The 14,289-nt window shown below is 38.8% G+C and overlaps 2 protein-coding genes and 1 long non-coding RNA gene across 7 annotated transcripts in view; 2 read left to right on the top strand and 1 right to left on the bottom strand.

Annotated features, from left to right (window-relative positions):
• Ssu72 (Ssu72 CTD phosphatase) overlaps positions 1-1,411 on the bottom strand; it is a 42,039-nt gene extending 40,628 nt beyond the window's left edge. Inside the window, exon 1 of one of the 2 annotated variants that reach the window (XM_071676780.1) lies at positions 1,292-1,411. Coding sequence is in view for 1 of the 2 variants with exons in the window: in XM_071676779.1 (XP_071532880.1) it covers positions 1,279-1,298 (20 nt within the window). In the remaining variant the exon portion in view is untranslated. Of the gene's footprint in view, positions 1-1,278 lie in introns of both variants that reach the window. The other variant, XM_071676779.1, reaches the window with a different exon arrangement.
• LOC139756891 (uncharacterized) overlaps positions 1-3,727 on the top strand; it is a 45,935-nt gene extending 42,208 nt beyond the window's left edge. The window contains exon 3 of the long non-coding RNA XR_011714458.1: positions 3,097-3,727. This is a non-coding gene — a long non-coding RNA (uncharacterized lncRNA). The remainder of the gene's footprint in view (positions 1-3,096) is intronic.
• Positions 3,728-7,032: 3,305 nt separating this feature from the next.
• The window catches only part of LOC139756888 (pyridoxal phosphate homeostasis protein), a 29,328-nt gene continuing 22,071 nt past the window's right edge, over positions 7,033-14,289 (top strand). The window contains exons 1-2 of one of the 4 annotated variants that reach the window (XM_071676776.1): positions 7,033-7,124; positions 8,572-8,698. In XM_071676776.1, the coding sequence (XP_071532877.1) occupies positions 8,606-8,698 (93 nt within the window). In that variant the 5' untranslated portion in view covers positions 7,033-7,124; positions 8,572-8,605. Of the gene's footprint in view, positions 7,125-7,176; positions 7,310-8,210; positions 8,235-8,391; positions 8,417-8,571; positions 8,699-14,289 lie in introns of those variants that run through there. The other 3 variants (XM_071676775.1, XM_071676778.1, XM_071676777.1) reach the window with 3 other exon arrangements.

Here is a 14,289-nt window from a genome sequence, read left to right as displayed (position 1 = left end):
GCCATTTCTTTCGTCTGTTTCCTTGCGCTACCTCGCAAACGCGGGAGACAGCGACAAATCAAAAAAAAATATATATATATATATATATATATATATATATATATATATATATATATATATATTTTATCCCTGGGGATAGGGGAGAAAGAATACTTCCCACGTATTCCCTGCGTGTCGTAGAAGGCGACTAAAAGGGGAGGGAGCGGGTGGCTGGAAATCCTCCCCTCTCGTTTTTTTTTTTTTAATTTTCCAAAAGAAGGAACAGAGAAGGGGGCCAGGTGAGGATTTTCCCTCTAAGGCCCAGTCCTCTGTTCTTAACGCTACCTCGCAAATGCGGGAAATGGCGAATCGTATGAAAAAAAAAAAAAAAATATATATATATATATATTTTTTTTTTTTTTTTTTTATATATATGCAATGAGAAGGCAAAAGAGGATTTAGATACGCTCTACTATGGCTACCTGGCAAATGTAGGGAAACGACAATTAAGTATGAAACATCTGGATTGGGAGTTGTGGTTTCAGTGCATTATTCATGACAGCTAGAGACTGAATGTGAACGAATGTGGCCTTTTTGTCTGTTTGTGACAAAAAGATCCTTAAGGAAACTGTATTAATTTCTGTTAGCTGACAACATAACCTAATGAATGATGATTTCCCATTTGTGATATTACAAATTGCAGACATATTCCGGGACAACCATCGAGTACTTATATAATTGTACACACAAACTTCAGTCTTTCTCCATCTCCTGATCAAACACTAGATGTGACATAGAGACCAACTAAGCCAGAGGCACCCAAAAAAAGTGTACCAGTGGAGAGAATATATATATATATATATATATATATATATATATATATATATATATATATATATATATATATATATTGAGCATATCAGTTATACTTAAATGTGTCTAGGACTTATTTCCCATGACCTGGGACGTGAACTTTTATGAAAATAACACAATACACTGTTCTGGACAATCATTGCTACCAAATCGGAATTAAGAAAAATGCCCGAAAATTTTATTATAATCCGTAGTTCAGTGGAACATTGAGGAATAAAGGTGAAAGCCTTATTCACATAATGAACTTCAGCTCTATATATCCTCATGTGTAGCAGGTCTGACTTCTTGGGGTACACCCTGGGTTGACACAGGTGACGCAACGTCTGCCTCATGACTAACCAAAGTCTTCTCTTCTCGAGGTTCAAGTGACACAATTATTTCCAAATGTAAATAGCATCTCATTACCATCTCATACAGACAACTTACATTAGGTACAAACCTAGCATATATTGGATATTTATTATCAACCCAGCAACGCGACCTCCACTCTTCTCTTTCGAGAAGCAAAACAACAGATCTGGGTTACTAAATGTTAATATCATACCAGTTTTCTGTCTATTATGGTTATGATTTAGATATGTGTTAGAATATGATATTTGCATTATTCACTATGAATTCGCATTCCTTTTTAGAATAATTTGACATAACACATCAAATTATATAAAATGTTTTATATAGACACCCTCTTGCATAGAGGAAGGGCGGTTCATTTCAATACATATGTCGGCCGAAAGCTGAACGTCTTTACAGTTAGTATTAATGACAAGAAATTCATGAACACAATATACGATGTATAGGTAGGTAAATCTTACACTTACACTGTACCAAATATTACTTGGTTTTCTCTCTATCCAGTGTTTCCTAAGGAAGGATTTACATTTCCTGCACCATAGATGAATTAGATTGAATACTGCCGTCGAATCCAATTGGCAGTGAGTGGAGGGAAGAGGACTTGGTTTGACAGTTCGTCTATGACGAAAAGGTAAATATCTCAGGTTGTACATCCAGAGTGAGATCGCAGTCTTAACTAGAATGGAAAATGCAGCTGTGTTTTTTAAAGATAGGGGTATACAATGTGCATATCTTGTATGGGGTGTAGTGGCTCCTTTGTTGACTGCCCCATCTTAATACAAGGACCCTACTGGAAATAAGATTGTAGAACTTTAGTAGGTTATCCTAGTGGAAGCTACTATGTACTGCACACATGTATACCTACCATAATGTACTAGGGTCCATGAATAAAGTCAGTTAATCAATCAATATTTTATTAAAAGTGTTTTGGTGTTCAACTCTCGTTCGAATATGTCTAAGGGTGGCTTAGCGATGGCCTGGGTAGAAATTCTCTCAAAGGACGTTCCATACTTGCGTCTTCTACAGACACTAAGCCATTAACTCTTTTGACACCGAACACTTGATAATCAAAAACATTATAACTGGACTTGGTATCCCCTACATGACATGGACAAAATCATAGCGATTTCGGATAAGAGGTCATAGATAAGATGAAAAAGAATGCAGGATAAACTAATTTGAACTCAACACTCAGTTATAAACCCAAATCTTAAACTTATGAGGTTATAGAAAGAGGGAAAGGCATAAGACATTATCTTTGCTGTACCAGGAAAGAAAGAAGTATTGAATCAAGATCAACAACATGGAATTATAAAATGTTTCTTAAGTATGACTACTAGGCATTTTGTAGATCGAACTGCATTATCACCAGTGGATCTTGTCTTGCGACAACCATACTGATGTTGAGATAGAAGACTGAGATTCAAGATGTTTAGAGAAACTAGAGAGTTAGGGGAGGATTTAGAATTTTTGCAATCGGGAAAGATGCAGTCTTTGGCATAAATCAAGGCAACTGGACGATAGACGAAATGGTTAAAATGATCGTCTTTTCTGGAGTAGGTGGCACACCATGTTATCATTCATGTATTCTTTAACGTAGGATTTTTGTTTTTTATGGAAATGTATTCAATTTTCTTTATAACGTAGCACTATTTTATGTACTCAGAATGTCAGACGAATGTTATAATAATGAAAACTATTTGTCCTGGTTTTCAGTGATACCCGGGAGCCAGGCCAGGTCGACATTATCTTACACTTGCAATTATTATACAAGCAGTTACCCTGTATACATCAAAAATAAACTAAATTAGAGTGAACACAGAGAATTCAGATAGTCTCTAGGGATGATGATATGTAGAATATTAAAATGTGTATCCTTGATTCATTGTGTAGGTCTAGCAAGACTGTCCTGTGACGATGTAAACAAATGTTGAGACTCATCATGACGGACGGGGAAGTGGCCAGGGCACTTAAATGTGTTTTGGAACGTGTGGCTGAGGCAACTAAGGCCAGGCATCAAGTAAGTACAGTTGTGGTGAAGTATTGCTTCATAATTTGTAAGCCTCGTGATCTGTCAATTCACTGGCTTGGGAAGGTGTATGTTTTGTGACGGTTTCTGTCAACAGGGACTGGTGATACCAGCGCCATACCATAAAGCTTACATTACTACATTACATTGTATGAAACATATCACATATATGCACAATGTGAAGCCGTTACTATATTGTGATAAAAAGTTTACAGATTGATATAGGCCGTAATTGTTTTGCTGATAACGATAGTTAGGTCAAACCCTCTATATTTACATTTTTCCTTTTTTTTTTTATATGTCCTTGCAGAATAAGAGATTAGCGGCAGAGATTAAACTCAACCACTCAGTTTTTGATGCTTATAGTAGGTGTCATGTTGTGGTTCTTTCCTTTTATCATACGCAGTTATAGTGTATGTGCTCATAGAATTATCTTTATGGTGTTAAAGATTTTTCAGATAGTTATACCATGACACTGACGACCTATATGACCCTGGCAGTTGATAGGTGCACGTTCCAAATGACCAACCATCAAAAATATAAGTGAATGGTGATACTTTCATGCTTAATGATTATTTTCTCATTGATGGAAAGATTATCATTTTGCTTTTTTATTTTCTATAAAATAGTTTATGAATATACTTTGATAATTTTATCCGTAACATCTGTACAGGTAAAGGTATATATATATATATATATATATATATATATATATTTTTTTTCTTTTTTGCTTTGTCGCTGTCTCCCGCGTTTGCGAGGTAGCGCAAGGAAACAGACGAAAGAAATGGCCCAACCCACCCCCATACACATGCCTTGATTCAATCCACTGACAGCACGTCAACCCCGGTATACCACATCGCTCCAATTCACTCTATTCTTTGCCCTCCTTTCACCCTCCTGCATGTTCAGGCCCCAATCACACAAAATCTTTTTCACTCCATCTTTCCACCTCCAGTTTGGTCTCCCTCTTCTCCTCGTTCCCTCCACCTCCGACACATATATCCTCTTGGTCAATCTTTCCTCACTCATTCTCTCCATGTGACCAAACCATTTCAAAACACCCTCTTCTGCTCTCTCAACCACGCTCTTTTTATTTCCACACATCTCTCTTACCCTTACGTTACTTACTTGATCAAACCACCTCACACCACACATTGTCCTCAAACATCTCATTTCCAGCACATCCATCCTCCTGCGCACAACTCTATCCATAGTCCACGCCTCGCAACCATACAACATTGTTGGAACCACTATTCCTTCAAACATACCCATTTTTGCTTTCCGAGATAATGTTCTCGACTTCCACACATGGTGAAGTGAATCAGTTGTTGTTCGCTGATGATACAGCGCTGGTGGCTGATTCACGTGAAAACTGCAGAAACTGGTGACTGAGTTTGGTAAAGTGTGTGAAAGAAGAAAGTTAAGAGTAAATGTGAATAAGAGTAAGGTTATTAGGTACAGTAGGGGTTGAGGGTCAAGTCAATTGGGAGGTAAGTTTGAACGGAGAAAAACTAGAGGAAGTAAAGTGTTTTAGATATCTGGGAGTGGATTTTTCAGCGGATGGAACCATGGAAGCGGAAGTTGATCATAGGGTGGGGGAGGGGGAGAAAATCCTGGAAGCCTTGAAGAATGTGCGGAATTCGAGAACATTATCTCGGAAAGCAAAAATGGGTATGTTTGAAGGAATAGTGGTTCCAACAATGTTGTATGGTTGCGAGGCGTGGGCTATGGATAGAGTTGTGTGCAGGAGGGTGGATGTGCTGGAAATGAGATGTTTAAGGATAATGTGTGGTGTGAGGTGGTTTGATAGAGTAAGTAGCGTAAGGGTAAGAGAGATGTGTGGAAATAAAAAGAGCGTGGTTGAGAGAGCAGAAGAGGGTGTTTTGAAATGGTTTGGGCACATGGAGAGAATGAGTGAGGAAAGATTGACCAAGAGGATATATGTGTCGGAGGTGGAGGGAACGAGAAGTGGGAGACCAAATTGGAGGTGGAAAGATGGAGTGAAAAAGATTTTGTGTGATCGGGGCCTGAACATGCAGGAGGGTGAAAGGAGGGCAAGGAATAGAGTGAATTGGATCGATGTGGTATACCCGGGTTGACGTGCTGTCAGTGGATTGAATCAGGGCATGTGAAGCGTCTGGGGTAAACCATGGAAAGCTGTGTAGGTATGTATATTTGTGTTTGTGGACGTGTATGTATATACATGTGTATGGGGGTGGGTTGGGCCATTTCTTTCGTCTGTTTCCTTGCGCTACCTCGCAAACGCGGGAGACAGCGACAAAGCAAAAAAAAATATATATATATATATATATATATATATATATATATATATATATATATATATATATTTTATCCCTGGGGATAGGGGAGAAAGAATACTTCCCACGTATTCCCTGCGTGTCGTAGAAGGCGACTAAAAGGGGAGGGAGCGGGTGGCTGGAAATCCTCCCCTCTCGTTTTTTTTTTTTTAATTTTCCAAAAGAAGGAACAGAGAAGGGGGCCAGGTGAGGATTTTCCCTCTAAGGCCCAGTCCTCTGTTCTTAACGCTACCTCGCAAATGCGGGAAATGGCGAATCGTATGAAAAAAAAAAAAATATATATATATATATATATATATATATATATATATATATATATATATATATATATTTTTTTTTTTTTTTTTATATATATGCAATGAGAAGGCAAAAGAGGATTTAGATACGCTCTACTATGGCTACCTGGCAAATGTAGGGAAACGACAATTAAGTATGAAACATCTGGATTGGGAGTTGTGGTTTCAGTGCATTATTCATGACAGCTAGACACTGAATGTGAACGAATGTGGCCTTTTTGTCTGTTTGTGACAAAAAGATCCTTAAGGAAACTGTATTAATTTCTGTTAGCTGACAACATAACCTAATGAATGATGATTTCCCATTTGTGATATTACAAATTGCAGACATATTCCGGGACAACCATCGAGTACTTATATAATTGTACACACAAACTTCAGTCTTTCTCCATCTCCTGATCAAACACTAGATGTGACATAGAGACCAACTAAGCCAGAGGCACCCAAAAAAAGTGTACCAGTGGAGAGAATATATATATATATATATATATATATATATATATATATATATATATATATTGAGCATATCAGTTATACTTAAATGTGTCTAGGACTTATTTCCCATGACCTGGGACGTGAACTTTTATGAAAATAACACAATACACTGTTCTGGACAATCATTGCTACCAAATCGGAATTAAGAAAAATGCCCGAAAATTTTATTATAATCCGTAGTTCAGTGGAACATTGAGGAATAAAGGTGAAAGCCTTATTCACATAATGAACTTCAGCTCTATATATCCTCATGTGTAGCAGGTCTGACTTCTTGGGGTACACCCTGGGTTGACACAGGTGACGCAACGTCTGCCTCATGACTAACCAAAGTCTTCTCTTCTCGAGGTTCAAGTGACACAATTATTTCCAAATGTAAATAGCATCTCATTACCATCTCATACAGACAACTTACATTAGGTACAAACCTAGCATATATTGGATATTTATTATCAACCCAGCAACGCGACCTCCACTCTTCTCTTTCGAGAAGCAAAACAACAGATCTGGGTTACTAAATGTTAATATCATACCAGTTTTCTGTCTATTATGGTTATGATTTAGATATGTGTTAGAATATGATATTTGCATTATTCACTATGAATTCGCATTCCTTTTTAGAATAATTTGACATAACACATCAAATTATATAAAATGTTTTATATAGACACCCTCTTGCATAGAGGAAGGGCGGTTCATTTCAATACATATGTCGGCCGAAAGCTGAACGTCTTTACAGTTAGTATTAATGACAAGAAATTCATGAACACAATATACGATGTATAGGTAGGTAAATCTTACACTTACACTGTACCAAATATTACTTGGTTTCCTCTCTATCCAGTGTTTCCTAAGGAAGGATTTACATTTCCTGCACCATAGATGAATTAGATTGAATACTGCCGTCGAATCCAATTGGCAGTGAGTGGAGGGAAGAGGACTTGGTTTGACAGTTCGTCTATGACGAAAAGGTAAATATCTCAGGTTGTACATCCAGAGTGAGATCGCAGTCTTAACTAGAATGGAAAATGCAGCTGTGTTTTTTAAAGATAGGGGTATACAATGTGCATATCTTGTATGGGGTGTAGTGGCTCCTTTGTTGACTGCCCCATCTTAATACAAGGACCCTACTGGAAATAAGATTGTAGAACTTTAGTAGGTTATCCTAGTGGAAGCTACTATGTACTGCACACATGTATACCTACCATAATGTACTAGGGTCCATGAATAAAGTCAGTTAATCAATCAATATTTTATTAAAAGTGTTTTGGTGTTCAACTCTCGTTCGAATATGTCTAAGGGTGGCTTAGCGATGGCCTGGGTAGAAATTCTCTCAAAGGACGTTCCATACTTGCGTCTTCTACAGACACTAAGCCATTAACTCTTTTGACACCGAACACTTGATAATCAAAAACATTATAACTGGACTTGGTATCCCCTACATGACATGGACAAAATCATAGCGATTTCGGATAAGAGGTCATAGATAAGATGAAAAAGAATGCAGGATAAACTAATTTGAACTCAACACTCAGTTATAAACCCAAATCTTAAACTTATGAGGTTATAGAAAGAGGGAAAGGCATAAGACATTATCTTTGCTGTACCAGGAAAGAAAGAAGTATTGAATCAAGATCAACAACATGGAATTATAAAATGTTTCTTAAGTATGACTACTAGGCATTTTGTAGATCGAACTGCATTATCACCAGTGGATCTTGTCTTGCGACAACCATACTGATGTTGAGATAGAAGACTGAGATTCAAGATGTTTAGAGAAACTAGAGAGTTAGGGGAGGATTTAGAATTTTTGCAATCGGGAAAGATGCAGTCTTTGGCATAAATCAAGGCAACTGGACGATAGACGAAATGGTTAAAATGATCGTCTTTTCTGGAGTAGGTGGCACACCATGTTATCATTCATGTATTCTTTAACGTAGGATTTTTGTTTTTTATGGAAATGTATTCAATTTTCTTTATAACGTAGCACTATTTTATGTACTCAGAATGTCAGACGAATGTTATAATAATGAAAACTATTTGTCCTGGTTTTCAGTGATACCCGGGAGCCAGGCCAGGTCGACATTATCTTACACTTGCAATTATTATACAAGCAGTTACCCTGTATACATCAAAAATAAACTAAATTAGAGTGAACACAGAGAATTCAGATAGTCTCTAGGGATGATGATATGTAGAATATTAAAATGTGTATCCTTGATTCATTGTGTAGGTCTAGCAAGACTGTCCTGTGACGATGTAAACAAATGTTGAGACTCATCATGACGGACGGGGAAGTGGCCAGGGCACTTAAATGTGTTTTGGAACGTGTGGCTGAGGCAACTAAGGCCAGGCATCAAGTAAGTACAGTTGTGGTGAAGTATTGCTTCATAATTTGTAAGCCTCGTGATCTGTCAATTCACTGGCTTGGGAAGGTGTATGTTTTGTGACGGTTTCTGTCAACAGGGACTGGTGATACCAGCGCCATACCATAAAGCTTACATTACTACATTACATTGTATGAAACATATCACATATATGCACAATGTGAAGCCGTTACTATATTGTGATAAAAAGTTTACAGATTGATATAGGCCGTAATTGTTTTGCTGATAACGATAGTTAGGTCAAACCCTCTATATTTACATTTTTCCTTTTTTTTTTTATATGTCCTTGCAGAATAAGAGATTAGCGGCAGAGATTAAACTCAACCACTCAGTTTTTGATGCTTATAGTAGGTGTCATGTTGTGGTTCTTTCCTTTTATCATACGCAGTTATAGTGTATGTGCTCATAGAATTATCTTTATGGTGTTAAAGATTTTTCAGATAGTTATACCATGACACTGACGACCTATATGACCCTGGCAGTTGATAGGTGCACGTTCCAAATGACCAACCATCAAAAATATAAGTGAATGGTGATACTTTCATGCTTAATGATTATTTTCTCATTGATGGAAAGATTATCATTTTGCTTTTTTATTTTCTATAAAATAGTTTATGAATATACTTTGATAATTTTATCCGTAACATCTGTACAGGTAAAGGTATATATATATATATATATATTTTTTTTTTTTTTTTTTTTTCATACGATTCGCCATTTCCCGCATTTGCGAGGTAGCGTTAAGAACAAAGGACTGGGCCTTAGACGGAAAATCCTCACCTGGCCCCCTTCTCTGTTCCCTCTTTTGGAAAATTAAAAAAAAAAAAAAAAACGAGAGGGGAGGATTTCCAGCCACCCGCTCCCTTCCCATTTAGTCGCCTTCTACGACACGCAGGGAATACGTGGGAAGTATTCTTTCTCCCCTATCCCCAGGGATAATATATATATATATATATATATATATATATATATATTTTTTTTCTTTTTTGCTTTGTCGCTGTCTCCCGCGTTTGCGAGGTAGCGCAAGGAAACAGACGAAAGAAATGGCCCAACCCACCCCCATACACATGCCTTGATTCAATCCACTGACAGCACGTCAACCCCGGTATACCACATCGCTCCAATTCACTCTATTCTTTGCCCTCCTTTCACCCTCCTGCATGTTCAGGCCCCAATCACACAAAATCTTTTTCACTCCATCTTTCCACCTCCAGTTTGGTCTCCCTCTTCTCCTCGTTCCCTCCACCTCCGACACATATATCCTCTTGGTCAATCTTTCCTCACTCATTCTCTCCATGTGACCAAACCATTTCAAAACACCCTCTTCTGCTCTCTCAACCACGCTCTTTTTATTTCCACACATCTCTCTTACCCTTACGTTACTTACTTGATCAAACCACCTCACACCACACATTGTCCTCAAACATCTCATTTCCAGCACATCCATCCTCCTGCGCACAACTCTATCCATAGTCCACGCCTCGCAACCATACAACATTGTTGGAACCACTATTCCTTCAAACATACCCATTTTTGCTTTCCGAGATAATGTTCTCGACTTCCACACATTCTTCAAGGCTCCCAGAATTTTCGCCCCCTCCCCCACCCTATGATCCACTTCCGCTTCCATGGTTCCATCCGCTGCCAGATCCACTCCCAGATATCTAAAACACTTCACTTCCTCCAGTTTTTCTCCATTCAAACTCACCTCCCAATTGAATTGACCCTCAACCCTACTGTACCTAATAACCTTGCTCTTATTCACATTTACTCTTAACTTTCTTCTTTCACACACTTTACGAAACTCAGTCACCAGCTTCTGCAGTTTCTCACATGAATCAGCCACCAGCGCTGTATCATCAGCGAACAACAACTGACTCACTTCCCAAGCTCTCTCATCCCCAACAGACTTCATACTTGCCCCTCTTTCCAAAACTCTTGCATTCACCTCCCTAACAACCCCATCCATAAACAAATTAAACAACCATGGAGACATCACACACCCCTGCCGCAAACCTACATTCACTGAGAACCAATCACTTTCCTCTCTTCCTACACGTACACATGCCTTACATCCTTGATAAAAACTTTTCACTGCTTCTAACATCTTGCCTCCCACACCATATATTCTTAATACCTTCCACAGAGCATCTCTATCAACTCTATCATATGCCTTCTCCAGATCCATAATTGCTACATACAAATCCATTATATATATATATATATATATATATATATATATATATATATATATATATATATATATATATATGTATATATATATATATCTTTCTTTTCTTTCATACTATTTGCCATTTCCCGCATTAGCGAGGTAGCGTTAAGAACAGAGGACTGGGCCCTTGAGGGAATTTCCTCCCTAGGCCCCCTTCTCTGTTCCTTCTTTTGGAAAATTAAAAAAAAATGAGAGGGGAGGATTTCCAGCCACCCGTTTCTTCCCTTATAGTCGTCTTCTACGACACGCAGGGAATACGTGGGAAGTATTCTTTCTCCCCTATCCCCAGGGATATATATATATATATATATATATATATATATATATATATATATATATATATATATATATATGGAAAGATGGAGTGAAAAAAGATTTTGTGTGATCGGGGCCTGAACATGCAGGAGGGTGAAAGAAGGGCAAGGAATAGAGTGAATTGGAGCGATGTGGTGTACCGGGGTTGACGTGCTGTCAGTGGATTGAATCAGGGCATGTGAAGCGTCTGGGGTAAACCATGGAAAGCTGTGTAGGTATGTATATTTGCGTGTGTGGACGTATGTATATACATGTGTATGGGGGTGGGTTGGGCCATTTCTTTCATCTGTTTCCTTGCGCTACCTCGCAAACGCGGGAGACAGCGACAAAGCAAAAAAAAAAAAAATATATATATATATATATATATATATATACATAAGGGTATATATATATAAGGGTAGTGAGTGGTGGGATGAAGAAGTAAGAGTATTAGTGAAAGAGAAGAGAGAGGCATTTGGACGATTTTTGCAGGGAAAAAATGCAATTGAGTGGGAGATGTATAAAAGAAAGAGACAGGAGGTCAAGAGAAAGGTGCAAGAGGTGAAAAAAAAGGGCAAATGAGAGTTGGGGTGAGAGAGTATCATTAAATTTTAGGGAGAATAAAAAGATGCTCTGGAAGGAGGTAAATAAAGTGCGTAAGACAAGGGAGCAAATGGGAACTTCAGTGAAGGGTGCAAATGGGGAGGTGATAACAAGTAGTGGTGATGTGAGAAGGAGATGGAGTGAGTATTTTGAAGGTTTGTTGAATGTGTTTGATGATAGAGTGGCAGATATAGGGTGTTTTGGTCGAGGTGGTGTGCAAAGTGAGAGGGTTAGGGAAAATGATTTGGTAAACAGAGAAGAGGTAGTAAAAGCTTTGCGGAAGATGAAAGCCGGCAAGGCAGCAGGTTTGGATAGTATTGCAGTGGAATTTATTAAAAAAGGGGGTGACTGTATTGTTGACTGGTTGGTAAGGTTATTTAATGTATGTATGACTCATGGTGAGGTGCCTGAGGATTGGCGGAATGCGTGCATAGTGCCATTGTACAAAGGCAAAGGGGATAAGAGTGAGTGCTCAAATGACAGAGGTATAAGTTTGTTGAGTATTCCTGGTAAATTATATGGGAGGGTATTGATTGAGAGGGTGAAGGCATGTACAGAGCATCAGATTGGGGAAGAGCAGTGTGGTTTCAGAAGTGGTAGAGGATGTGTGGATCAGGTGTTTGCTTTGAAGAATGTATGTGAGAAATACTTAGAAAAGCAAATGGATTTGTATGTAGCATTTATGGATCTGGAGAAGGCATATGATAGAGTTGATAGAGATGCTCTGTGGAAGGTATTAAGAATATATGGTGTGGGAGGCAAGTTGTTAAAAGCAGTGAAAAGTTTTTATCGAGGAAGTAAGGCATGTGTACGTGTAGGAAGAGAGGAAAGTGATTGGTTCTCAGTGAATGTAGGTTTGTGGCAGGGGTGTGTGATGTCTCCATGGTTGTTTAATTTGTTTATGGATGGGGTTGTTAGGGAGGTGAATGCAAGAGTTTTGGAAAGAGGGGCAAGTATGAAGTCTGTTGGGGATGAGAGAGCTTGGGAAGTGAGTCAGTTGTTGTTCGCTGATGATACAGCGCTGGTGGCTGATTCATGTGAGAAACTGCAGAAGCTGGTGAATGAGTTTGGTAAAGTGTGTGAAAGAAGAAAGTTAAGAGTAAATGTGAATAAGAGCAAGGTTATTAGGTACAGTAGGGTTGAGGGTCAAGTCAATTGGGAGGTGAGTTTGAATGGAGAAAAACTGGAGGAAGTGAAGTGTTTCAGATATCTGGGAGTGGATCTGGCAGCGGATGGAACCATGGAAGCGGAAGTGCATCATAGGGTGGGGGAGGGGGCGAAAATTCTGGGAGCCTTGAAGAATGTGTGGAAGTCGAGAACATTATCTCGGAAAGCAAAAATGGGTATGTTTGAAGGAATAGTGGTTCCAACAATGTTGTATGGTTGCGAGGCGTGGGCTATGGATAGAGTTGTGCGCAGGAGGATGGATGTGCTGGAAATGAGATGTTTGAGGACAATGTGTGGTGTGAGGTGTTTTGATCGAGTAAGTAACGTAAGGGTAAGAGAGATGTGTGGAAATAAAAAGAGCGTGGTTGAGAGAGCAGAAGAGGGTGTTTTGAAATGGTTTGGTCACATGGAGAGAATGAGTGAGGAAAGATTGACCAAGAGGATACATGTGTCGGAGGTGGAGGGAACGAGGAGAAGAGGGAGACCAAATTGGAGGTGGAAAGATGGAGTGAAAAAGATTTTGTGTGATCGGGGCCTGAACATGCAGGAGGGTGAAAGGAGGGCAAGGAATAGAGTGAATTGGAGCGATGTGGTATACCGGGGTTGACGTGCTGTCAGTGGATTGAATCAAGGCATGTGAAGCGTCTGGGGTAAACCATGGAAAGTTCTGTGGGGGCTGGATGTGGGAAGGGAGCTGTGGTTTTGGTGCATTATACATGACAGCTAGAGACTGAGTTGATAAATAGGCTCTTGGCTTAGGCTGGGGTGTAGAGACATGGCACTTGTTCACGATTAAGAGACAGGCCAACACCAGTATAAATCTTACCCTGTAACACCCAATTAGTATTCTTAGAATGGTCACTTCCCCATCCTGTCATGTTTACAGGCTAGCTGATTCGCTGACAGAAATATTTAGCTCCCACACATATCCTCTCCTTACCTACCCATACCCAAAATGTCAAAATTCTGTTCGGAGTTCTCAGTGAAAAGATATTTTTCTGTGGACATTAATCACTTGAAGATTTTTATCTGTGAATCGTAAAGGATTTAAGTGTTCAGTGCTTGCATTGATCATTACAGAATAAGTGATGCCACTGAATCATGATAATCTTTGGGAATTTAAAAATCATGGAATATGTGAGTGGTTATTTACCTGTTTAGCTGTTGATGGTGATTTTTTTTGTGCTATGCTGTTGTAGTGTTTAAAGTATACAAATATGCACCCTCTCCCTGACATACGTCTGAGTTCCATTCTTACCAACCAGTC

The sequence above is a fragment of the Panulirus ornatus genome, chromosome 23 (genome assembly GCF_036320965.1).
Source record: "Panulirus ornatus isolate Po-2019 chromosome 23, ASM3632096v1, whole genome shotgun sequence".
NCBI classification, from domain to species: domain Eukaryota; kingdom Metazoa; phylum Arthropoda; class Malacostraca; order Decapoda; family Palinuridae; genus Panulirus; species Panulirus ornatus.
Note: the sequence above shows the minus strand (reverse complement) of the source record. Positions and strands in the feature narration are given on the sequence as shown.